Source organism: Vidua chalybeata, chromosome 14 (assembly GCF_026979565.1).
Source record: "Vidua chalybeata isolate OUT-0048 chromosome 14, bVidCha1 merged haplotype, whole genome shotgun sequence".
Classification (NCBI taxonomy): Eukaryota; Metazoa; Chordata; class Aves; order Passeriformes; family Viduidae; genus Vidua; species Vidua chalybeata.
Genome location: NC_071543.1, coordinates 2,278,763 through 2,305,594, shown reverse-complemented (window position 1 = coordinate 2,305,594; position 26,832 = coordinate 2,278,763). Strand labels below are relative to the sequence as shown.

General features: G+C 44.1%; 1 protein-coding gene across 2 annotated transcripts in view; it reads left to right on the top strand.

The window, feature by feature from the left end:
• AMOT (angiomotin) overlaps positions 1-26,832 on the top strand; it is a 60,198-nt gene that overhangs the window by 21,665 nt on the left and 11,701 nt on the right. For both annotated transcript variants that reach the window (XM_053955778.1, XM_053955777.1), the window contains exons 2-7: positions 3,188-3,353; positions 4,751-5,669; positions 12,188-12,641; positions 14,049-14,193; positions 15,509-15,601; positions 18,150-18,295. In XM_053955778.1, the coding sequence (XP_053811753.1) occupies positions 4,798-5,669; positions 12,188-12,641; positions 14,049-14,193; positions 15,509-15,601; positions 18,150-18,295 (1,710 nt within the window). In that variant the 5' untranslated portion in view covers positions 3,188-3,353; positions 4,751-4,797. The remainder of the gene's footprint in view (positions 1-3,187; positions 3,354-4,750; positions 5,670-12,187; positions 12,642-14,048; positions 14,194-15,508; positions 15,602-18,149; positions 18,296-26,832) is intronic.

Below are 26,832 nucleotides of genomic sequence, written 5' to 3'. Positions count from 1 at the left end.
CTGCCAGGCAGGATGGGCAGTATCACGAGCACATCCTTTAAGAAACCACAGAATTGCTTTACAGAACTTGCTGCTGGAGTTTGAAGTCTGTCACTGGATTGTTTCAGGTGTGAGTGACACAAAACTCAGGAGTAAAACTGAAAGTGCTTAACTGTACTGCAGCCCTGACGAGGTGGTGAACCTGTTCCCATCCCACCTGATGTGTAAGCTAATTAGCTCCTTGGCTAAGCAGTAATTCTGGGCAAGTATGCACAGGCTGTCCTCACAGGGACTCTTGCATTCCTCTTCGTTTCACAAGCTAAAGAAAGATGCTTCTCCTTGCTTGTGAGGTTATTATTGCTCCATGCAGGTTAATTGAGCTATAGCATTAGAGCCACTCATCAAACACTGGTGAGTCGCTCACTTGTCTAAGCTTGTTTATTTTTATAATGCTGGAAAATATTTGCATGCTGTACAGAAATGTGCTGCTTTGGTTCCCTACAGGCTGGCAGTATTATCATTTTAAATTCTTCATTAATCTTCCTTCCTCACGAGGGACTGGCAAGGTTCCTGTGCATAATTACATGATGTTTAAGTCAGAAGCCTCAGCTACTGGGTTTTTACACAATGCCCTGCAAACATGAGGCTTTTCTGCCTTAAATAGTACCTAAACTACTCCCAATTTTGTGCCCATTCTTGATCTCAGCATGGTGAAGCATTATTTGCAATTCCTGTGTTAGTTCTACCAGTTCTATGTTCTGATGTCTCCTCAAGAGCTTTTCCCTCAAATTGCCAGGAGTAATTCCAGACCAGAGTTTAGAATGAGGTGTAAGATGATAGAGCTGCAATGCTTGGGAGCAAATTGCAAAATTGATTCAGCCTGGAAATCTCACCGTGATTGCTTGGATGAGATTTGCTCTAAACCTGAATTTACCACTGGAAAAGGTGTTTCTAGGCTTTGTGGCTATGGAAAGTTCACCCTCCAATCCATACAGTTTGGCAGAGTTGTTGGCAGTCTGGTTTCAGCCCTATCAATCATAATAGATGTAGGCTGAACCCCCAAATATTTTTGTTCAAAGTATCTACAGAACCTTCCCAATTTCCTTCCAGCTCTATCATAACAACTTTTCCAGTGCATCTCACTAATTTCCATCTTTGGCACAGTGAAAACCGAAATTGCTGGAAGAGCCTGACAAAAAATAGAGTTTGGTGTCCAAATAACTAACACATGGGCTTCAGCACCGATTGTACTGTTCATTTTTGTGTTTCGTTAATAGAAAAGTTAACTCACTGGTTCTGCCAGGAGTTTCCAGCCTGCTCAGAGAGCAGATTCCAGGAATGCTGCCACCCAAGTTAGTTGCACAAGATTTTCTTTGTTAATTAAAAATAATGGGATAAAACTGGAAAAAAATGGCTACCAGTCGGTATTTCAAGAAAGCGGATTTGTTGGCCAGAATAGCTTCATATTGTATCTCAGCCCACCTTTTGCGTTGGGTTTCCAGGTTGATTTCTAGTTTATACCCACACTAAAATTAGTAGTATTCAGTTCCAGCAAATGTTTTCAGTGTGAACTGTGCCCTCCCTCCATCAGCTCAGCAGAATGAGCTGGTAGTGCTGAGGAGTGAAGCTCTGCGTGTGAAATGGTTCCTGGAGCATTTGAAGGAGTTAAACATGCACAGATTGGATTTTTCTGTTGAAAAAAATCTTTAAGGCAGAGAGGCAGAATCTCAAGCTGGATTGTATCTTTGTATTAAAAAAATAAACAACCCCCCCCCACCTCCTTAGATTTTTCCAGTTGAGACAAAAGAAATCTTTTGGTGGAAAGGCAGCATCATATTGCATAATAAAAGCCTTTTTATGCTCTAATAAAAAGAGTTGCTCAGGGCAGCTTGGTTTAAAAAAAATTATGAAAAGAAGAGTCAGTGATGATTCTGGTGTGAGGGGGATGAGGAATCCTTAACTTCTGTTGTGCAACACTGGAAAAGAGGCTAGAAATTGCTCTAGTTATCTGCTATCTTTAATGCCTGGTTTAAAGGTTCTTTACTGCATATTTGCTGGCAGCTGTTTTCAATATATCCCTCTCGAGCTAAGTCACCAGTTAAGAATTTGACATTAGCTGCTTTTTTCAACCACCATCTTGAAGTACCACACTACACAACACTGCCTTGTTCTCTCCTTAGATATTGTTCATGTGCCTTGAAATTGCTGTTGACACCTCAAGTATTTAACTTGCAGATCTGAGATAGTTTTTGTTGGGTGTGGATTTGTGCCGTAATAAGTCAGAGACAGGAGTATCCACGTCTGCATTCCTTCACTACATCTGTTTGCTTTATTTTTTGCAACATTCCGGGAAATTAAGTTAAATTATAAGTATCAATGAATATTTTTAGTTTCGTTAGTTCTGTTTTCATTGCCTTTCCTTAAAGTATGAACACACTGAGTGCACAAATATGTTCCACATCTTTTGCATTGCTTGCCTTTTTCTTTAGGACACCTTCAGTAACTGCTTCTTGTAACATGCCTAAATACACATTGTTCTGTATTCTCCTGCCTCTCCTCTCAATGGTTAAAGTTTCTTTACTGCTTCATATTCTGAAGGGGAAAAGTAACGTAATTAAAGAGTGTTTTGGGAATTAGAGCTGTGCTCTGCAATGCATTTCTGGCATAAACTCTTGTCAGTGTCCTTTTCTTCCCCTGACTTTCCCAGTCTGTAAAATAAAGCTAATATTCACAAACTGATCATTCTCACAGTCATTTCTGAGGCACAGTGTGTTGAAGTTTATCAGGCATTTCACAGTGTCACCATCCGGCAGAGGATTTCTGCTGACACAGTTTGAAATACTCAGCACCACTGGCAAAGGAGCCATAAGCACAGGGCATCCTCATCTGTGCTGTAGCTTTCATTCTGAGCAAAAAATAAAACAATGGAGTTAAAGAATTAGCGGGTTTTAATCACTGTTTCACTTGGAGGCACAGATGGGACAAAGCATTACTTGGCAACATTTAATCTTGGAGCAGAAATGGTCATGATTAAAGCAGCAGCTGGAGTAGATTGCTGGGGACACGGGGGTTCATTCATCCTAAAGGGATCAAAATTGTTGGGCTCTGGAGAAAACAAGAAGCTGCAAAAGGAAAATCTGAAATATGGGCCAAGGTTTATAATTTCTAGGGTCTCTGATTAAAATTATGTTTTCAATGCTTTCCTCAGAATTATTTTGGGAGCGAGGAGAGTATCAAGTGATCTGGCCTGCTGAAGAGGAGCCTGAAGCCATCTCTGAGTGGAGATCTTGGGTTTGCAGGAGGAAGGCTGAGTGTGTCCCCCCATGTGGCAGAACTGCTCCTCCTTACCAGGGATCTCCAAGTGAAGGACAAAGGTATGTGCCACTTCAAACAGGATTTCAAAGGAGTCACATTCCAGGTCAGCTAACAGGGCCTGAATTCCTGCCGTGGTGGGCAGCCTGGAATGAGGTAGATTTTAACTTTCTCTTCATTAAGATTTGCAGAAGGCTTTTGTGTGCCCAGTGGGAGTCCTTGCGTTGCAGGGGTTGGCTGGTCTGAGGGAGCAAATGGGGAGGTTGTGGAGATGCAGCACAAAGCAGACCCTTCAGGCCTCCTGGTTCTGCCACAGAACAAACTCTGTTGGGAACAAGTTACCTTCTGCTAAGAGATAACGTAATACAGAAAAAAGTGGCAAAAGAAAATGCTAGAATGCCAACACGTGTTCTGCTGTCAGGGCAGAGCCACAGCTTGGCCAGCCAATGAGGCTTCCTGTCTATTCTGAGCTGTTCTAGCTCAAAAGTAGCTCTGCTTTCAGTTACATGTCTCCAAGGTATCATTAATTTTTGATATTTCAACTCAGGCAAGGCCAATGGGCCTGAGTTTCCATGACACACTCCTGACTCCACTGGGAGACTGAGCAAAATGTAATTGCTGTTGGTCACTGGCTTAATCTGTACTTAGGATGTGCCTGACATTGGCTCTTTGTGTTTCTCTCATTGGGACGCAGTGTTTTTTCCTGCCACTCAGAGGGCTTTTTCTGTTCCTTAGATCAGACAACTCTTTTTCCTCCCCTTGCATTTGCATGCATTCCGCTGAGGGTATTTAGATGTGTGAGGATTTGGTTGCCTTTGTACAGCAGGAAGTTCCTGAGTCCTCACTTGCACCGTGCCTGGGAGTTGCTGCAGCAGGGAGAAGGGGTGCTGATCTCACTGTGGGCATTTCATAACTCTGAAAACCTGCTGGCTAACTAGGTATTCATGAATTGCTTTATCCAAGCTGAGATTTCTTTACTTCTTTTGAACCATATGCTATCTCAATGGGCCTCTTTTTTGTTTTTTTTCTTTCCCTTAAAACTGACAAGTTGCTGATTTCACACTTCAATCCTTGTCTGCCTACAAATATGGGAAATGTATTTCACTGTTGGTAACTCCAAGTATAAAGCAAACAGGTTTCAGGCATTTTTACCATCATCCTGTGAATTCTACGTCTCCTTTTTGCCCGAGATGCTGTCTGAGGTATTTGGCACGCATCCCTACGCCTTGCAGTAGATTGATTTGCCTATAAACTTTCAAGTCACCTTTCATCACCTTTCTGAGGCTTTGCCCCCCGGGCATGCACGTCCTTCTTAGGTCTCCATGGGCCTTGATGACCCCCATTGTTATGGGAACCTTTGGTAATCTAACCTGCTTTTTTTCTGTATTTCAAGCCCTTGCTCCCGAATATCTCTCCCTCAATCCACTCAGGCGCTAATAACCGTGTCTCCTTTCCTTAGGTCAAGGGCAGCTTTTACATTCCACCCAAAAGGCACCACAGTTTGAGATGAGGAATTCAGAAGAGCAAGCAGCTACGACAGTTTTACAGCGCCTGCTGCAGGAGCAGCTCCGATACGGGAACCCAAATGACAACCGCAACCTTCTCGCCTTACACCAGCAAGCCACAGGGAATGCCCCCCCTTTCAGCAGCACCGGCAGCCCGGCCTCTCAGAACGAAGGGCTGAGCTCCCAGGACCACCAGCTCGTGACTCATGCTGCCCGCCAGGAGCCCCAGGGCCAGGAGATACAGGTGGACAACAGCATCATGGAGAAGCAGCTCTCGCCGCGGCTCCAGAACAGCGAGGACCTCCCGACCTACGAGGAGGCCAAGGTGCAGTCGCAGTATTTCCGGGGCCAGCCGCACGCCAGCGTCGGGGCCGCCTTCTACGTCACGGGCGTCACCAACCAGAAGATGAGGACTGAAGGGCGGCCCACGGTGCAGCGGGTGAGCCCGGGGAAGGTGCACCAGGACGAAGGACTGAAGGACCTCAAGCAAGGCCACGTGCGCTCCCTGAGCGAGAGGCTGATGCAGCTGTCCCTGGCCACCAGCGGGGTCAAGGCCCACGCGCCCGTCACGAGCGCGCCGCTCTCCCCGCTGTCCCCGCTCTCTCCCCAGCAGTCCAGCGACCCTTACAAAAATTCTGGCTCCAATGAGTTCTACAAGAACTCGGTGCAGCCCCCTTCCCAGCCCAGCATGAAAGGAATGGAGCAGCGGGGGCCTCCCCCAGAGTACCCTTACAAAAACGTGTCCACCCCGTCTATGAACTGCAAACCTCAGGACTCGGGGCATTTCTATAGTGACCACCGCATGAGCCAGCAGGGAAGATCTGATGGGCCTATGATGAGGTATCAGCATCCCCCCGAGTATGGCTCAGTCAGGTAAGCGAGACCTTAAAACAAACCCCATGACAGCCACGTGGGGAAATAAAACTCAGTCCATCACCTTCACTCCTGAGGCAGGTTTTCCTTCAACAAAGACCCCATCTTCATTATGTGAGATGACACGTTGTGTTCAGCTGCCGACTGTCTGGAAGGACTGTTACCTGCTTCAGTAGCTGACTAGAGAGGCCTGATGCTTTTTTACCAAAAAAAAAAAGATCCAAAACAAGCCAACTTGAGTTTATGGTATGGGGAAGTTCAATGCTGAGGCTCCAGAGCCTCACAAAAGCTTTGCTACAAAAGCCAAAGTTATGGTGATTCACTGTAGAAACTTGCAGTTACTTATTGCAAGACTTAAGTTGTTCTTTAATTACATCTGCCAGACAAAAGATTTTTCTTAAAACTTCATCACATAGGTAAGGAGAAAGTGAATGAAAGCAATAATGGTGCAGGTAGCAAAAATCACCTCTGAGCTTCCTGCAGAGCTTTTAGAATTTTATTTTCAGTGGACTGAAGTGTAGGAGAGGAAAATGGAATATGCTTTGTGCCTCGTCTCAGGCTTGCTTGTTCAGCTTTTGCTCATTTTTCTTGCATCGTTTGACATCTCAGCCTGTTCTGGGTTCCTCTAGATAAGGAGCTGGATTTGGCTTGAGCCAAACACTGATGTCCATGTGGGAAGATAAAGTTTTATTAAGATGGGCTAAAACCCCAGCTTTACTTTACCTGTACCTGTACCATCTCATCTCTGCCTGACACCAGGTGGTATCTGGTGTCATGATTTTGGCCTCATTTTGAAGCTAAAAGGGTAATTCAGAGGAGCAACAGGAGGATGTAAATGAGAGGTCTCTGTGAATTTGTGTTTGCACATTTTGAGGGGAGCATGAAGAAACCAGTCACTATTTGGGAGCAGAGTCTGAGCTTTAGGGAGTTTGAATCTGCTCAGAACCTTCCGAGCCCTATGAGGAGCTATTTTCAGAGTTTGTCCACCATTGTTTGTGATCTGAAATGACTTCAGCAGCATACAAGCCTGATGAAAAGGCCCTTTGATCTGGCTAAATAAATAATAAAGAGGCCAGGAAAAGGGGAAGTAAAGGGTTTGGGGGGGGGGTAATGATTGTAGAAGCTCGTTGCAAATGTTTTTGCAAATTCAAAGGCCTCAAACATCTGTGCACATGGGACAGGGAAACAGCTCCTCGGTGGTTCTGCTGCATCAGAAATACTCCTTATATTATATGTAGTGAGATGTAGCCTGCTTGCTGTTCAAGGGAGAGGTATTTGAAAACACGCCAACAGTCAGCTCCTCTAGACAGGGTGATTTTTGTCTGTATTGGATGGATCCTGGCTGCTTTGAAAGAACATGGTGGGGGGAAGGAGGGGGAGGAGAAAGGTTCAGCTGGCAAGGTTTCCAGTAGGGGAAGCAACTGAAATTTGTCTTCAAAGCACTAGGAATCTAATGAGGTTACTTTTTAACCTAAATAGCTGCACAGAGAAGTTTCCTTTGCAGGCAAATGCTGGAGCAGTAGAACAATTGCAAGACTAATCCATAAATTACAGAGCAGCGTAGCAAAGGAAGGGAGCGAGTCCTCTATTCCCCTCCCTCTCCCACATGCTGTAAGAGAAACTGTCATTTAGACAAGAAACCTTCTGTGTTGCTAAAGGTGCAGCTGGGTGATGGTGTGGGGATTTTAAAGGCAAACAGCTCCGGGAAGAGCTTTTGCCTCGCACCAGGAGCGTCCTTGCCGTCTCCAGTTTTCCTGCACCGCAGCTCGGCATTTATCGGGATTCATTTGGATTGGTAAATGTGTGCATTTTTTGAATTGTGCGTCACGGAAACAAAGCCCCTTCTCTCTGCTCCCGAAGCCACACCCTTTTCTGTGGGTTTTTCCCCTCATTGTTCGGGGGAATTTGAGGGTGACCTAATGATGCGGTTAAATAAAACTCGTTGAGCAAGATAAACATTGGGGAATTCACAGCATTCTCATGCTTCACCCTCCCCAGTCTGGGAAAGGAATGGGCTGTGTGGTAAGTTTAAACCAGTCTGCAAACAGTTTGCCTCACCTGCTCCTGGGCGGTGTAAGTTTGGGAACAGTGTTTGTTGGTAATGATGCTGGTTTAATGTAAATACCGGGCATGCCGGAGGCATCTCTGCTGTTATTTGGAAATTTTAAAGAAAGTTTGTAAGAGGGCTGGCCACATGTGAAGCTCCAGAATCGAGTTCTCTCCCTAACGCTTCAACTGCACTTTAGCATTGGTCGTGAAAACAACTCTCCAGTCTGAGAGCAGAGCACAAGTGCCTTGGGCTCCGTGTCCTGAGGGCTGCAAGGGCTCCTGTGGCAGCACAGCGAGGGCTGGAGCAGGTTTGGGTGCAGAGGAAGCCCTGCCTGATGCAGTTTTAGGTGCAGAGGAAGCTCCTGTCTGATGCATTTTTGGGTGCAGAGGAAGCTCCTGTCTGATGCATTTTTGGGTGCAGAGGAAGCTCCTGTCTGATGCATTTTTGGGTGCAGAGGAAGCTCCTGTCTGATGCAGTTTTAGGTGCAGAGGAAGCTCCTGTCTGATGCATTTTTGGGTGCAGAGGAAGCTCCTGTCTGATGCAGTTTTAGGTGCAGAGGAAGCTCCTGTCTGATGCATTTTTGGGTGCAGAGGAAGCTCCTTGTCTCACTGATTCAAGCGCCATCCTCTGTCTGGAGCCCAAGTGACTGAGCTCCTGCTGTGGCGATTAATCCCATTGACTTCACAGAAAGTTTTTGAGAGGGAGGTCTGCAGAATTTGTCCCATAATTAGTAAATCGCTCTGTGCATTCCCCTGAGCAGCATCAAAGTGGGGGCTAATCAGGTGTGACTGGGCAGCAGAACAAAAATTCCTGGGTTTGATGTCGGCTGTGTAATGGAGTGGAGCCTGCTCCCTCCCGCGGTCAGCATTTCCTGGTTTGTGCAGGAGGGGAACTGGAGCTTCTTGAACATGAAACAGGCAGGAGAAGCTGGGAAGGCATTAGAAAAAAACCTTAACGAGCCAGAGACCTTTCCTGGTCCCTTCATTCTTCTGCCTTCCTCACTGTGCTGCTCTGCCCACAGACCTTGTGTGTGACCCTCTGTCCTGGCAGCCTGGGCACCCCATGGCTGCAGAGCTGCCCTCACTCCCTGTCTCTGTCTTCCTGCCCGAAGAGCTGAGGTGACCCTTGTGGTTGCAGAGCCATAAATCCAGGTTTGTACTTGGCCTGTGTGCAGTTCCTCTGGTCCATGCCAGAGAGCAGAAATTCCTGTGGGGTGCACAGAGAAGTGGTCCTTAAAGTTATGCTTTCAAACCCAAACACTTGTGGGGATAATTGCTCTGAGTTTTGTTTTCCCCCTGCATTTGGTTTTTTCAGGTCTCTGTGACACTGAGGCAAATGGAAGGAGATTGTGTAATTTTGTTGTATATGTGTTTTGAGAGTCTTCATTTTTTCTGAAGTGATGGTTCAGATAAAATTGTGGTTGCTATTGCAGGGTTACCTGAGGACTCATTCTCTCATGGAGAGAATTTGCTGTTACCTTTTTATCAGCAATACTGTTAAGTGACACCAATAGTCATTTTTACCTTTACATTTTGCAGTGTAGCATAAAAATCTTGAAAATCCAAATTGTGTTCGTTTACCTTTCTGACTCTCTCAGCCCAAAATTGCTTTACCAGAGAAATAAATTCTTCATTTCTCTAGTTAATATAAAGAAATCCCAGAACCAGGTATTTTTTACCCACAAAATGTATGTAAGTATTTTATAAGACAAAATTGTAAATAGTGGGAATGCCAAAAAGTTCTTTGTGTATGTAAAAGTTTGCATGCAAGATCTTAAAAAGGCTGGTGTCACTGTGAGGTTACTAGGATTTTTAAATATCTTTTTTTTTTTTTTGAAGGTAGGATATATTAACCCAGCTGTGCTGTCTCGTTCTGCTGGGAATATAAATGTATTTCTGACATTTTGGAAGCCCTAATGCTGTTGGTAATGCCACAGAACCAGAGGCTCCAAGCTCTCATGTTCTAGCTTGAGCTCACAAAATTGGTATAATTTCAAGATTATGAGAGGCTTTGGATGTGAGTGCCAAGATGCTGGAATTCTTGGAAATGTATCCTGTTTAGAAATACTCAGCCATGATTTCCTAGAGTTGTTCTTTACAATAGGTTTAAAAAAAAAAAAGATCATTACAAGGCATGTCAGTTCCAATGGCCCTTCAGAATTAAAGTGCTGCTGTTGTGCTTCTTTCACCATTATTTTGTTTGTTTCATTGGTGCTTAGGATGGCAAGGTTCTGCCACTGGGTCTCTGTTGACAGAATAACAAGATGTTTTTAGTCAAATACCTCAAATTGTTAACATTGGCATCTAAATCATCCTCATGAGGCTTATAAGATTAACTCACTGACACCAGTCTCCCGGAGTAACTGCTCCAAGTTGTTTTCACACTGGAAAAGAGTTTTGTAGGTTGACAATTGGTTTTTTGCACCATGAGGCAGACTGGCAACATATTTCTTTTTGATCTAACTCTGTAGGTCATCACAGATGAAATGTCACAGCAAGGTTATTCCCTAATTGATTACAACATCAAAGCAGAGCTGTGGTGATAGATAAAGAATAAACTCAAGAAGATGAGTGGTTTGTGAGGATGCAAAGTTTTAACTCTGCACACAACTGGGTGAGCTAAGAAAGCAGCTGGAAACCACCTGAGACAAACCAGGTGACTTTGAGCATGGCCTGTGATGGTTTTGCCTCATTCTTCATTATGAGAACTGGCAAATGAAGTTAATGAAATCAGTGCAACAATAAGTAGAGCTGCCCCCCTGGGAGGAGAAGAACCAAATCGCTGCTACTAAACTGAACATTCCTGAGAAAATTAATTGCACATCCCTCTTCTGCATGACCCCTGAAATCCTCATGCTGCAAATGAGCATTTCTGGGGAGATACAGCTCCTGAAATGATGCTGCTGGCAGAGGGACCACAGTCACCTGAATGTGAGAAGGAGAGAAACAGTAGCTAGAGCAGTGATTCTTTGTTTTTTCTTAGTTAAAAAAGGCTAGATTTGTTTCCCCAGTTAGGAATTTGAGCGGGAGCTTGGAGGTTTCTCTGCTGGGAAGCAGGGCAATGAGACATGAAGGGCATGATGCTGAAATAGTGAACCCTGTGTTGGGCTGAGAGCTGCTGAACTCCCCTGCGCTGCTGCCAGATGTGAGTAATGCCCAGGTGTGAGTGGTGGGCACGAGGAGTGATTCTCTCTTTCTTGGAGAGCAGGAAGGATGGTGCTGAGTGTTTGCACTTGGGCTCAGAAGCGTTTTGTGTAACCCTTGAGCTCCCAGCTCAGCTTCCTGCTCACTTTTGTCAGTTCCTCCAAGGCTCCTGGTGCTGTGGGAATGCTGTGAGGTGCCTTGTCCATCCTCTGCAGGGCAGGAATCCCTCCTGGGAGCACAGGCAGCCAGGGAGGTATTTTGTAGCAGCTCAAGGTGGAACAACAGTGTGTGCTTTTCCAGCTGCAGGACTGAAGTGCATCCCAAAGGGTGGGAAATTTTGTCAGAGCAGCAGGAGTGTTTCAGGATACGCTGAGCTGCCAGGCTGGGTCTGCTCTGGCCTGAGTTCCATGCTGAAGAAGAGACTGGCTGCAGCATGGAGAGGGAGGGACTTCAACTGTTAGAATAAAGAACATCCAGAAAAGTTAAAGGTTGAATGTTTTTGGAGGAGAAAGCAAATCCTGCCTCCTGAGGTCATCCAAGCATGATAAATCCACACAGTCTTCTCAGGGAGATTTCTTACTTGGCTAATGCAGCAGGAGTTGAGCTGGGGATCTCCAGAGCCTGGGAAATGCGAGAGGGTGTAGCTTGGATTTAGTTCTGTGGTGGACTCAGGCATGTTATCGATTGTTAGATGTCTCTGATAGCCTGCAGAGGTTAATGTTAGGAGCAGTAAACACACATACTGCATAGGACAGGGCAGATTGGAATGAAAATGCTGCTTCTGATTCTTAGGTTGGTTTTCAGATCCTTTATTTGTCTCATTTAACCAGGCTGCAGTTTATTGATTGATATTTCAGAAAGCTCAGATCAGTGATGCTGGAATACTAGCATCAAGCTTAGCCAATACTTTCAACTCTCTGTCCTGGCTTGCAGAAGAAAATTAATTGTTTTCTTGATGACAGATGGCACATTTAAGGCCAGAACAAAAGAGCCTGTTCCTAGCAGTCCTTAGTTGAGCAGTTTTATCCACAAAGTGTGGAGAAAAGTTACAAAAATAATTTTGGCCAGCAGTTGTTGATGCACTTTCTCTTAGTACTTCTGTAAAAAATAATCTCAAGAGGAAACATCCTCGTGCCCTTAGAATAAATTTTCTGCTAAAGATTTGATTTTGAAATGCTTTTTAAAAACATACTTCTAAAATGGAAGAAAGGCTCACTTGAGCCTTTTGTATGGGAAGACCTGTGCACAGGAGCTACACACCTTGTCCCTGGGTTTGTGCCCTTTCCTCTGCATGACTGTGATGGAGCCTGTGCTCTGTTTTCCAGGCAGAACCCAGATGTGCAGCTGCAGTTACAACAGAGACCACCTCACCACCACAGCCCAACTTCTTCCTTGACATCCCTGGGATCTTTGACTTTGCTCCAGTCTCCGCCGCCCTCCAGGCTGTCCCCTTCCCAGCACCAGCAACCTCTGACTCCCAGCCAGGCAGATCCTGGCATTCTGCCACGGACCCAGCAGCCTTTCTTGTCCAACCCAGTCCATCAGGGAGATCTGTACCGACTATGCCAGCCCTTCCTGGGCCCGCAGCAGCAGCAAGGCGACTCCTACTCCATGATGCCCCGGGCCCAGCAGATCCCTTCCCCCTACCAGCAGATGCAAGTAGATCCTTTTGCCATCGTGTCCAGGGCCCAGCAAATGGTGGAGATCCTGTCGGAGGAGAACCGGTCCCTACGGCAGGAGCTGGATGGGTGCTATGAGAAAGTGGCCAGGCTGCAGAAGGTGGGTGGTTGTGGAATTCAGGCATTCTCCTGTCTCTGCTCCAGTCCCTAATTGAATCATTTAACCTGCAACTGTTGGATTCCTTTGCTGAAGGGATTGATTATGTACTGTAAAGTCTTTCGTATGCAGATTGATTAGTCTGTGTCCTGTGCCTTTGGGCATCAGCTTAACTTTGGCAGAAGATAGCATCAAAGCCTTTAGTTTTCTGCTAACAGTTCATTGATCATGCTCAAAAGCACATCCTCCTCAGCTGCTGAAGAGGCTGACTGCTTGGCTAAGTTAAGGCTTGTCCAGGATAGCAGCAGGTTTCATTTTCCCAAAAAGACTTCAGAGCTGCAGGAAGGGCCTGCTTGGGGTGGCACGAGACCACAGCCACTCAAGGAGGCACAGGGGACATCGCTACAAAACTGGTTGGCACCACAGTGTGCAGGGCAAGTAGTGCTGCCATGGCTACACTAAAGACATTTGGACTACAGGACTGGGACTAACACTCCTTTTGTCCCTCTCTCAACACCACACAACTTCCATGAAAACTTAATGTCTTGATTTGGACCCAGCTATTTGCCACCTTTGGCTTTATGGAACAAGCAGAATAAATGATGCTAAGACATTTAAAAGGAAATACCCCAGTGAGACCCCTCATTAATGTGCATATGTGGAGGTATTTTCATGCTGCCTCACAGAAATAACACCTTGATGACCAGTGGTTTAAAGCTGGGCAGTAGGTCAGCTTTGCTTTTGCCTTGCAGCTGTGGCAAGGTTGATGCTACTTAGCAATTTAGGACTTTGTGGGCCTTACTGTGCTCTTTGCACTGAGCAGTGTTTGGGGCCTGAAAATTGTGTGGCTGCTTGTCTTTGAGTTCAGGTGACCAGTGTGGCTTTCCACACTCATTATTCCCCATGTTAGCTCTTACCACGGACATATGTTCATTTGGTTGTATTTTTTTTGAAGGTTTCTGGCCAGGAAATACTTGAGAGAATTGTTTGACAGCTTCCTGATAATGACAAAAGGATACAAATGCACTTCTCTCCACCTCCCTGTTGATCACTTGCTGTAGACAGTGCTGATGGGATTTGCTATGGTGTGGATCCACACTTCCATAGCAAATCATGCCCAGTAAGGAGAGTTAGGAGAGGATCTCCTGCTCCAGATGATCAGAGAAGCTTTACTCTGAAGGATACAGCATATCCTGAAAGGAAGTATAAAGCATATTTTATTGCAAAATTATTCACCAGTGGTACTCTTTCTATAAGAGGGATTCATCACGGACCTGAGGCTTTCTTTTACTTAATGTATAAGTGTAGGTTTCCCTCAATAAAGAACACTTGAGACAAAGTGGTCTCCTATCTGAGACAATGAAATTTGTTAATGAAAAATATAAGTGCTTGTTTTCACTTCCACTGCAGCTGGAAACAGAAATTCAGCAAGTTTCAGAGGCATACAAAAACCTGGAGAAATCATCCTCTAAGCGAGATGCCCTGGAAAAAGCCATGAGAAACAAACTGGAAGGAGAAATTCGTAGGCTTCATGATTTCAACAGGGATCTAAGAGGTAAATGAAGTAAAACTTCTGTTCTTCAATGCTGGGGGGTTTTATTGTTATGCTTACTTGGCAGGACAGAGTTTTGCTGCAGAATTCAGTGTCTGACATGACTGGAATATGACAGGATACTCAGATGCATTCAGTAGTCAGAGATTTTAAGCACTTGCTGGGGGAATGGAAAAGACAGGTTTAGGAGAGGGCTGTAGTCTTTCATTTCCAGCCTGTTTCTCATTGACAAGAAACATGTGATAAGCCAAATACCATAAACCAGATGCAAGCCTGGAATTCTCTCATGTCTTATATCCTAGAGACAATTTGTACAATTTGTTCAGTTTACACAAATGGAAAGAGGTTTTGCTGACTGCCTAATCCCACACCGGGCACGTTCACTTTATTTCCTGTCCAGTGACCCTTTTTGCACTGACATACAAACTGCAGAGTGTCTGTTCTTCCTGAAGGTCTTGTCAGTCCTTATCAATGTAGGCATCTGGTTTTTTGGATCTCCCTTCCTTTTCCAGAGTGAGATGTTATTGGTGTCTGGCTCTTGCTAAGAGGCTGAGGCAGCCCCACGGCTGGCAGCAGAGTGGTGTTGAGTGGTATTTGACCTCACCGGGGTAAAAGTTAAAGCATTAGTTTGGAAGGCGGAAATTATCTGCAATTTGAAATTTTTGAAGGTGCACAAGCAGTTGTTTAAACTGTAAGCTTAATTTTTTAAAGAAAGGCTTCTGATTGTCCTGCATGCTGTCACTGCCTCATGTCTTTTATTAAGACTCCCAGAAATTGTTTTGCATCCAGGGAGTAAAGCCATACATTTCCCAGTACTGTACACAAAGCCTGCATTAAATAATCTTATTCGTAATAAAACACAGCATAAACATTTCATTCTAATTTTCACAGACTTATACAAATTTCTAGCAGCTTGGAGCAGCAGAGCTGTTAAGCTGTTTTTAGGGTATTACACTATTTTCTCAAGTCAGGTAATTGGACAACAGTGATTTAATCTACTGTTAAGATTTAGTGGAGAATTATAGGAGATCTTTTAATTGCATGGTAGGATTTATTTGTGTGGAAAAAAGTATAAATTGAAAAAATAAACCTCTGTGTTATAAATGTTTAAAATAATTTCTTTGGAACTTTAACCTGTTTTGTCTCATTGAGTGTATTTCCTTAAGGACATAATTAAAAACATTTCAAAAGCTTCTGATAGGCTGTAGAATTAGCAGATCCATTCCCCCAGCATCAGGAACGCCCTGAGCAGATGTAACTTAATGCTCAAAAGTTTTTAATTATTTCATTTGCTTTTATTGTTTTTTTTTTTTTTCAGAACGCATGGAGACAGCCAACAAGCAGCTGGCAGAGAAGGAGTTTGAGGGGTCTGAAGACAATCGGAAAACCATCTCCCAGCTCTTTGCACAAAGTGAGTTACACAGCCATTGTGGGCCAGTGGCAAGCTCCAGTCACCTGGGAGGGAGCACAGTGCAGCAGGTTAATGATCAGCACAGAAACCAGGGCAGCAGCAGCCCAAAGCTGGCAGTGGAGAAAGTAGGAGGGATTCAAGAATTCCTTTTCTGTCAGTATCTAAAGTCCATCTGATGGGATTCATTAGAGATATTGGAGCATAGGTAATTTTCAGTTAAACCGTAAAATTAGTGTTTCCTCCGTAATTTACATATTTTATCCATCTATTTTATTCCTTGAAAGCTTTGAAATGAAACCTTTCCCAGGCCAACAGGAGTCCTGGCATGAGTTAAGACCAGTAGGAGAGGATCCTGCTAGACCTATCTCCTTCCTCTTTAATTTGCCACTGCCCTATCCTGTTCAGCAAAAATAAAGGGGATGAGCACTCCTGCAGTCTGCTGGGCTGGGTGAGGGTCAGGAATTCTGTCCACAGCAGTGGATTTATCACAAGGCAAACCAAAATGACGGGTGTGAAATGTTGCTTTTCCTTTGTTCTGAAACGTCTTGAGGCTGACGGCGTCGGGCCAACTTTTCTCTCATCCCACAGTGTGCTCCACCCTTCTGACAATGCTCACTTTTCTCCAATTGTTATATAAAAAGGTAGTGCAATAAAATTGCAAAACAGAGTTTTTCTGTGGTGTAATAGACACTGCAGCTACCCTGACAGATTCTGGTGTCCCTCTCTTGTATGATCTTTAGCTTATTCCTTGAGGTTTGCCTTGCAAGTAAATGGCTGTCAGAGAGTGAATTCCAAACCTGGTGGTACTGGGAAAACTGGGAGTTTAGTCTCTCCTTCTGCTGGGTGGACACTGAGGTTCATAGGTGCACCCAGAAAGATGGGGGAGGTCAAAGCTGTGGGGCCTCTCCTTTTGGGTGAACATGGAAGCCACAGTCCTGCATTTCATCATTCCCAGCATTTCTAGAGGTGCTGCAGGCACTTGTCAAGTGAAGCAGTTCTCATTTGGAGAGAAGTGTGCAACAAAACCTCCAAAAGCATCTCTGCAAGCATTTCCAGATTAACAAACAGTCTGGTAGCACTGACTGATACCTGCTGGCATAATGCCACCCTGTCTCAATGCAGATCAGTGTCTGCAGTGCAGTGTAATGTGCTCACACTGGCAGCAACTCGTTCCTGGGTGGAGGAGAAATGCTGGGAAAAGATGGGCAAAAAAAAATAAGCATGTGATGACATTTGTCCTTATGTCCTGGGCTGGCTCTGAGCTGCACTCAGGGTTTACTCTGCAAGGTTCTGGGTGCTGTTGGTGGACAGGTTTGTTTTGCAACCTGTGTGTGGGCTGTGTTGATTCCCTGGCAGAAGGGAATCTTCAGCTACTCTGTGTTGCTAAAGCTTTGCTCCTGGCTCTTCGCTGGCAGAAGAAAGGGAGTAATTGTGGTCCTGTAAATATAGTTATGCACATGCTTGCACAAACGGCCTGTGTACTCCATATGCAGTCTGTCCTAACACCCAGCACCTCGTTCCTGTTTTTCAAGCCTTCCACTCCTTGTCCTCATTCCTTTGTCGTGGGATATTGGTTTCTGGAATGCAGTTTCTCTGGTGTCATCAGTGCTGGGTGTAGATCACTCCAGGGAGTATTCTGTGGTTGTGTATGCAGTAAGTGGGTTAATGTTATCTTTGGAGCTGGTTGGCTTGAGCTGGGAATGGCAACATACACAGAGGACATCAGCTCTGTGTTGTGGCTTTGCCTTACACCCTTTGTGATAATTTCTCCAGTCTCCAATTATTTTTATCCTATCTTTTTTTTTTTTTTTTTTTTATGAAGGCAGTGCCCTGTTCCTGCAACACTCAGCACTGCTGCTCCAACAGCATCCAGCTCTTCCTGGACAGCAGCAGAAAAGGATGAGCTGCTGTGTTTGGGGTGGCAGGTCTGCTCTGGGAAGTGACAGAGCAGATGTATGTGCCTTGCTTCTGGCCTGGGGGTCATTTTTACAGGCAGTAGAGGAAGACTGAGGAGTTCTTAACTGCCGATTTGTTTTCTGACTCCTGTGAAGATATTGCTGGGGGTTCCTCAATAAGGAAAGGACAGAACCCCCTTCTGGTTTGGGGGTCAGTGTGGAAAAAAGGAACACAAGTTTTTCAGGAACACCAATCTGCTATCTCTCTCCCCAGCCTGAGATATTAAAATTACTCAGTTTGTTTTCCACTGCTGAAAGCTCAGAGGTGAAGAGGTGCCAAGTTTCACTAACCATCTGCATAATCACAGCAAATTACCTGAGTAACTGTACTGAGTGATGCACCTTCTATTCCTTCTCACTATCTTTGTGGCACATTGTTGCTTGAAGGTACCATACTTGTTTTTCAGGATTACAGATCCTTCTCTTCCTTGAAAGCCATGTCCTTTTCTTTTCCCTCTTAGCACTAGATTTGCATTCTCTTTCTTGTGAGAAGTTCCAGTGCAATCTTTCCTTTACCTCTGGAGTGAAAGGCTCCTGAAAACTGGGCAGAGCCAAGTGCTGTGCATTGATAACTGTCACTCTTTTATCCATAGACAAGGAAACACAGCGGGAAAAAGAGAAACTGGAAATAGAGCTGGCTGCTGCCCGCTCCACCAACGAGGACCAGCGGAGACACATCGAGATCCGAGACCAGGCCTTGAACAACGCTCAGGCCAAGGTGGTGAAACTGGAGGAGGAGGTAAGAATGCTGAGAGAGAGGAGTTAGGGTAGCTTGTGTTCCAGCAAAAGTGGCTGTGGGAATGGGTTTATCTTGTGGAAGTTATAAGGAAATCTGCTTTCTTCAAAGCTGTTTCCATCAGCTTAGCTTTGTGTTGACTAGCTAAACACATAAGCCACAAATCTCTATTTCCTTGGAGAAGCTTTTGTCTAAGCTGCCATATTTTGTTTTCATTTTGTTTCAACTTGTAAAAGTGAGCTGGAAGTGGAATCTCAGCCCTGGAAACCTGCTGAACTTGGCAGAAATTCAGATCTGGAAGGACTTTCAAGTAATATCAGATGAATGCGGCTTGTCCCTTTGCCAGGTGTGGGGACAGGGCAGATCACCGTGTGTGCCCAGCATTTGTAATAAGCTGGGCATGACCTTAGTTGTTTTCTCTGCCTTTCTTCCCAAGAGGGGATAATGCATTTGAGCTGCTTAGCTGGGCAGCTTTCACAGCAGTTTCTTTTGTAGCCTTGTCCCTGCCACTCATGGCTCTCACCTTTGTGCCCTTCTGCGTCACGGTGTCCGTCCTTTCCCCCTGCTTTCTGCTCTCCTCTCAAAGGCCCCATTTCCCATTCCAGCCTCTGCTTCCTTTACTCCTACTCTTCCTCCATGGAGAGCCTCAGGAGGAAATCTCCTGAGCAAGCACACTTCCTCACTGCAGATTTGTTCTCCAACCCTGCCATCTCCCTGGCTACCAGCACTCAGCGTCACCCTCAGCTGGGCACTGTGCCTATGTCCACCTGAATTTTGCTGCTTTCAGAGACATTCCTCAAACCCTCCCCTTGTCTGCTTTTAGTTCACTCTCCCTTCAGGATCCCATTGTGCTGACAGAGGAGGAATGATAAATACTAAGTGCATATCCTCCTCTCCCAGGTACAGGTGTAGCTCATTTCTGAGTTTTAGCCTGCTCTTCTCTAAGCTCTGGATTTGCCTCAATAGTCTTCCCCTGAACCTTCCTGTGTCTCTCCCTGGTGTCCTTAATTTTTGCCCTTCCTTTAATCTCTTTGTGGAAGCCTTCCCTCAGTCCCTGTGGATCTCCCCTGGACCTGCTCTGCTCATTCAGGATGTCCTTGTGGGTTTACCTGCTGTCATAACCTCTTCTAGCCTGGCATGGCTGACTTGCACTCTCTCAGGGGAGAGGGAGCATTAGGTTATAGGGTAATTTACATCTGACATGGCTCTCTTTAGCTCTCAAACGATTCTCTCTTTGATTCTGCAATGTATTGGAGCTCTTTGGCTTTCATTCAAATTTCAGCACCTTTTTTAAAAGTCTGATGGGTCACTAACTCCAGGTACATGGAACATCCTTGTGGTTTCCCTGGAAAATGCTTGGAGTCAATGTGGATGAGGTGCTCTGATAGCTGGGCCAGCACACACAGTGCTTGGCTGGGTTGAACCTCTGTAGAGGCACTCATTTTGGCTCCCTCACAGTGAAGTTGAAGCCTTGAGAGGTAATAATAATTGTATGTTTTATTTTCAAAAGACTGCTCTTGTTTCACTAGAAAAATTGGGTTCAGTGCTGTAACAAAGTATTTCTGCCTAGGTAGAATAGTGAAATAGGTAAGTCACTCTGGCCTAAATTGCATGATAGCTTAAAAAGCACACATAGGCTGATCCAGAGTGAAATGATCTGCATGAGGGCTTGTGGTCACATGCATCCAACCTCTGCTCGAATCCCAGGGTGTGCAGGAAGTGCCACCCTTCCTGCTGTAGATAAATATGGAAGTGTCTCAGTGAGGGAGCAGGAATTAACTCTGCTTTTTCTTAGAGGTGAGAGGGAACAAGGGAAACAAATGGTAAAGAATCACTTTTGCAGGTTTCACAAATGACTTTTTAATGAAATACTTAGGATTATAACGCATTTGTTGCCTCATTAGTGTTGAATTGTGGAAAGTTCTCCAATCCCCAGGCTGTTTGGTTACTCTGAAAGGCAGCCAAGGAGCTGCTCAGAGCTCAAGGCACCTTTAGAAGAGGCTGGGAACACCATTCTGAGTTATTGGCATTCAGTGGCCAAGAGATATGAACAATTACTGGATTATTCCTCTATTCTGGCCAGGTTAATCGGAGTGACTAGTCCCTGTAAGTGTCAGGAATTTCCAAACTGGTCCTGCAGCAGAGGGTGGAGTTTCTTAGGCTCAGGTTTGGCAGCTACTCTGGCTCAGGGCCTGAGGGAAGGATGCATATTTCAGTTGTTGCCTCCTGTAATGTAAGTTTTCAGCTTTTCTTTTTACCCTTTCCATTTTGACTTCCTATTAAGCAGAGTAACCTTGCCTTGTGTGCACCAGATCCTTTATAAAAAGAGTATTTCCATTCTAGGGAGAGCTATAAGCCATATATGACTGTTACTGAATTTAAATGTTGCATTGGAATTGGAGCTTTAGATTATTTTCAAAACCTTTGGCTTGAATTGCTAGTCTGGACAAAATCTGTAAAATGTAGACACTTGTCTACACCTGTGGAGCTTTGAGGGTTTTTATATATACTGGATTTTTGCATCCAAATTAGAGTGAAAGATAATGGGATGTTAAATGTGATGGAGAAAGGAGCGATCTTGGAGATACTGAAGTACAGTGTGAAGCAGTTGGATACAAAAGTAGACATTCACAGAATGCTTCTCCTGTTAGCAGGGGTGAAATGGCTCTTCAAATTTAGAACAAGCTGCCATTAAAGTTTTTGATAGTGTGGGGTTTATTTCTGCAAAGTGCAAAATAGGGTGAGTGATCATAAATATTTTAAGCAAACATAAATGTGTCTAAGAACAGAATTGCTAAGTATGTATATGTTTTATATATGATATTTAAACTTTACTACTTCTCTACTCTCCATAAAGACACACAGTTATTAACCCCTATTTTCACTTCTCTATTTTTGTTCTTCCCTTTAGTAAATGTTCCACAGTTTTGCATAAATCAGCAGCTTACTAAAATTGTTTCTAGTGAAGTATTGGTCTGTGGTTTCTAAAATCAAAACTTCAGATTATTTTCATTACATGTAATACATTTGACATAAATTGAACATATTTGAGGTAAAACATATATTGGCTTAAAAATGTATATCACAGTCAGAAACAGTGATAGTATTTGGAGCTAAAGCAATGAACAATTCTCATTTTGGAGCATGGATTGCTGTGAAGGTCTCAAGTGGGATGGCAGCAGGGTTGTGGCTGGTCACGCAGGATTTAACCCCATCTGCTCACATACACCTTGACAGCCTGGAGCAGATGGAGCAGTTAAGCTGGGCTTTGCTTTGGGCCAGGCCCAGAACTGCTGGCTTTGCAGAAAGGACCGTCCTGACCCACCTGACACTGAGTAAATGCTGACTTGCTGCCAGTCCTTACCAGGCTTGGAATGTTGCAGGAGGGAGTTTGGTGCCAAATACTTTATCTAACCACAAATGCTGAGTGCAGAGGCTACAAGTGCTACTGGTTTTGCTTTTTTTTTTTTTTTTTTTTTTTTTTTTTTTTTTTTTTTTTCCCCTCAAACTTGATGATTTCTGCTTACCCTATTTAATTTATTCCATGGAAGACCACACTTCAACGTAAGAAAAGTTTGTGGGGTTTTTTTTACAGTAGTGTAACTTGTACTCCTTTGCTCCACTGCTTTACAAATCACTTTTTTACTGAGTGCCTCAATGAGACAACCACCAGGAAGATAAAAATATCTGCTCTTTGCCATCCTCACACACACACACACCTTGCAGTGGGAAGAGAGATGACCTCTCTAATGGGTAGAAATTGGGAGATAAGGGAGGGGACAAGTTTGAATGAAATATCTTTTCTAAAATTGCTTGTGTTTAGAAGGTCTAAGATCCTTCAGCCATCAGAATTCCACATGAAGCAGATACCAGCTGAGATACTGTGTTCATTTCTCACTGTGCTGTTGTGGAGAGAAAAAATGCTCTATTTCTGATAACACTGAGGGTTCTGTCTGGGGGGAAATGCAGAAATACATTTCCCAATGACATCTATTGTACTTTTTATGCTGTGCCTGAGATACTTTCAGATCAGAGCTCTGACTCGTCGGGAGGAGACCCAAAGGAGAGCTGTCTGCTTGATACCTGCTCTAGTTTTTTCCAGTCGCTTCCCTGGGTCTATAAAAAGATACTCCTGGTCTCCACAGCTTTGTTTCACATAGACCCTGAGAGCTACCTAATACTCCTTTCAGGAAAGAGTTGCTTCTAAAAGGGACACTTTCTGGATGGCTTGTCACTCCTGGATGGATTAGGTGCAGAGGAGAGAAACCTCCCCGTTTCCTCTGTAACTGGTTCCCTCTAATGAGCTGCATTCTTGTGACAGAGCTGCCTTTTTATTGCCATGTCACTGTCTCACATATTCTGCCTGTTAGTGATTTTCCAGTGGTGGCTTTGAGAGTTAGAACTTTATTTTAACACAAACAAATGGGGCGACGACATTGTGACATTCCCATGCCACAAACACTGTTCCCTAGCACGGGGATAGTGTTACCAAATTGTTTCAGCAGGAATTCTTGCTGAGGCCACTGGCGCCTTGTTGGGCCTGAATTCAAACAAACTGAGGGTTCAAAGGCATCCTAGAGGAATATATTCCAACTGCAAGAGGGTGAGGTGATTTAAACGTGCTTGCTGGCTTTTTTTTTTTTTTTTTTTTTTTTAACTACATTTCTGCCATAGCTGGCAAATTCTTGTGGGGAAACACATTTTCAGCTGCATGTGAATGGATTCAGCTTTAGGATAAACCCAGAATGTTATGAAAACACCCTGAATATATTAAACAAAGGACTTTGAAGACATCAGAAATAGTGGGTGGGAGACAAGCAGATGCTGATGAGTGTTACCAATTTGCTGAAATAGGAGCTGTCCAAGATGAAGAGGGTAATGGCTGGGTTTGACAAAATGCCTGGGAGAGTTCCGAATCAGTGCAGGAAGTCTTCTCTTCTTCCCCAGAAAGAAAAAAATCTTTGCTGAGTAACGCATCTGGAAGCAACAAATCTCTTTCCAAAAAGAAGATCCTTCCCCCTCACCTGCTGTGTCCAGGGCTGTGTTTGTCCTGCACAGGCAGCTCCAGTTGGAGGATGTTACAGCCTCCTTTGTGCCTTGTGCCTTGACTGAAAATTCCTCATTCCTGTGTTCCCCTGTTCCCTTTCCATGACACCTCTGTGCCCTCCTCAGAGCCCTCCTTCTGCAGGGACCTGGGATCCCTGAAAGGCATTGCATGCTTTGTAAAAGCCTAAATAAATGAGGATCAGGATTTGTTTGGCTTTTAGTATGTTGTTAATTCCCTTTCTGCTGGGCAGTTGTAGTAATAATCAAATATCCTCTGTTTCTGAGAGGAAATCTTGTCTTTGGCCATCGATTTTAGACCATGCAAGTACGTGCCAAGGGAGAGGGGAAGTTAAATGAAGCTGGAAATACTGATCAGGCAGCCAGGGAATCTTTCAGGGATATTCCCTGCACTGCTTTGCTCTTTGTTCCCTGGATTTCTGCAGAGCCCAGGCCAGTCATGGTCATCTTTGTTTTTCTTGTCCTGAGTCCTGTTGCAGAATTTATGTAAACTTTGTAGTAAATGGCAGCTGGAGAGTGGCTGCTCCTGTTTCCATTGCTTTAGTCAGAATTATAGCCTGACCCCTGATTGCTTGGTTAGGACATTTTCCAAAGCAGTCAGGGATTGACCTGGAGATGATAAGGACATTATTAAAATTGTGCTGTAGGAAATGCTGGGAATGGATACAGTCATCCTGCTGTGCTTCCAGACACGCACTGAGGTTATTTGAGATCTCATATCGTAAATAGGTGTTAAAATAAAGATATTCTCATTAGCAAAATGGCTCTGTGTTTTCAAAGCACCCTTGGAGGCAAAGCAGTTATGATACATTAAGTGAACATGAGCTTGCTTCTTAGTTAAATGCTGTACCATCAAAAGGAAAATTACTATCTTGTCAAATTTATTTAAAATTACATCCCAAAGGGTGTGACTGCATCCTTGTAAAGCTTCAGGAATGAACTCTTATCTAAAGCACGTGTTCTCTGCAAGGCCTGATGCAGAGGAGAGAATTCCTGTGTCCTTTGATGCCATCCCTGCCCTGGTAGATGTTGCTGTGGCCCTTGGCACTGAGCAGCCAGTTTTGGTTCTTTGCTGGGAGAGAGAGGGTGGGGAATCCATGGCAAATGACCAAGAGCAAGCCTCAGCTTGCTGCCTTTTTTCCTTCTTCCCATCTTAGTTATGTCTTCAGCAATACTCGGGAATACTCGGGAATACTCGCAATACTCGGGAAATTGTTTCTAATTCCTGTCTTAGGAAAACAAGATCATACTCTTGATTTCTGGTAATGAAATCCCTCTGTGCTTGGAAGAATCATTCCTGATCCTGTTTACAGTGAGAGTTAGATGCCATCAGAGAGATGCAAACCAAAAGTGTATAAATTTAGATTTCTCTTCTACCACTTCTGGAGAATCTTGGTTCACAGAAAAGTAAATTTTTCTCAAAAATACTTGCAGTAGCAGAGTGGCAGAGCTGGAAATGAGTGAGAGTGCCAGAATACAGTGACTTAACTGAGGGCAGCAACTGCATGAAATAAGATTATCATATAGAGAAAGGATAATTCTGACAAAAGACATTTGGAAAGCTAATTTGTCTGGAGCACATCCCATGCCATTAAAGCTTACTGAATGCCTGAGTTCCAAAAACCTGAAAATTATTTGAAGAATTTGTGAATTAATTCCAGTTTTAAGCTGTTGAAAAGAATACACACACCAGCCCTAAATCTTCCAACATTCCTAATTCTTCCTGATGCTGGAAGATGAAGTGCATCTTATGAATGGAGAAAAAAAAATGTTGTCTTTCTGCAAAGCCACTGAACAAGCTGTGCCTGTACGTTGGGTCTGGTGCCCGAGTCAGGCATGTGCAGGCAGTGCTGGGAACTTGGGCAACAGCTTGTGTTGCAACTTTTCACCTGCAGGTTTGGCTGATGGGAGAACGTTCAAAGTGGATGTTTCAGTGGAATTTCTGTGTCCTAATTCTGCTTTTTGGCTGGGCTCTTGGTATTCTTTGAATGCAGGCCAGAATGTTAATCCACACATATGCATACTCAGGTTTGTTAATTGCGAAACTGTAAAATGTTGTCGGTGGCTGCTTCTGCAGGATTTTGCCTGTGTGTTAAAAAACTGCTCAGAAATTGAAATGCTTTGTAGTAGGTAATCAGACCAAATGTCCATCACCTCATCCTTAACTTCTTTTATAAAGAAGAGAGAGGGAGGAGAGCTGGTTTTGAAGAGATTATTTTTCAGCTCGATGTATGGTATTTCACTGCCAGTGAGTTTATCAAGCTGTTCCTCACTCTCGTTCAGGTCAAAACCCGAGATACTGAGTGCTCTCCATTTCTGGGTTCTGCTGCTGACCCTATATTTGTCACTTTTGGCTACTTTGAGCTGCTGTTAATCTAAGTTGAAAACTGGTGCATTAATCCGCACTTTAGTGGAGTCTGACAAACCTTAAATTGGTGTTATCAAGTACTATGATCTGGAATAAAAAGATTTATTAAGTATAACATATTTATTGATTTTTCTGCAGAGCAGCAGCCGACTATTAAGTTACATAAAAATGTTCTTATCCCTCCCATTCCAAACAAGCTTGAAATCTTGAGCAATCAAAGAATAAAAATACCTTTCTACTGTACATGCACTGGTGGGAAGTCCTTTGGCTGGATTGCTCACTGTTTGTTGTAACTTTTATTATAAAATTCTTGTTTGGGGAAAATCCTCTAAGGCAGCAACATTCACGCTGTGAGATTAGATGCCTGCTGACTTTATGGAGAGAAGAAAAGGATACTATGTCTGGGATTAATACTGATTTTTCTGTCTCTGCTCTTTGCATTGCCTGAAGGAGCAGGAGTGAGAAAAGGGAAAATTCTTTAAGAAACACATGATAAGACCTTTTTGGAGCAAAGGTGCGATGTAAGAACAGCTCCTGTTGTTCAGATCAAAGTATCCTGTGTCTGCTGAAACCAAGAGCAGATTCCTAGGGAGCGCTGTCAGCATGGGGCCAACGAGCACTGATACTTTCCCAGAATACTTTCCGCTTCCAAGAAGGACTTCCTGAGCCAAAAGTGGTGTCTTTGTCTTTAATATCCCTCCGTGGACTTTTCTTCCATCAAGCTGTAGAGCAGCTCTTTGAACTCACATAAGGGAGCCTGTGTTTTGCATTGTGGTGCTTGTCTAGAACTTTGGCTCTGACTGTTGGGAAAAGTTGCCTTCTTCCTGCTATTTTTGTATTTCAGGGTTTATGACAATCAGAGCTACAAAAGCAGTGCCCCAGATTTGCTGCACAGGGCCAGCTAATTGCAATTGTTAATCTTTTCCTAAACAGAAAATAATGCTCACAGGTGTGCAGTATTCCCTATATTTGAATAGAACCGGGCCCTGGATATGTTTTATTTTATTTTTTTTTAAGTGTTATTTTAGTTCCTTTTTATTCTACATGAATTGTGGATTAACCTTGCTAAGACAGTTACTGGGCGCTCAGTGTGGTACTTTTTCTTGCT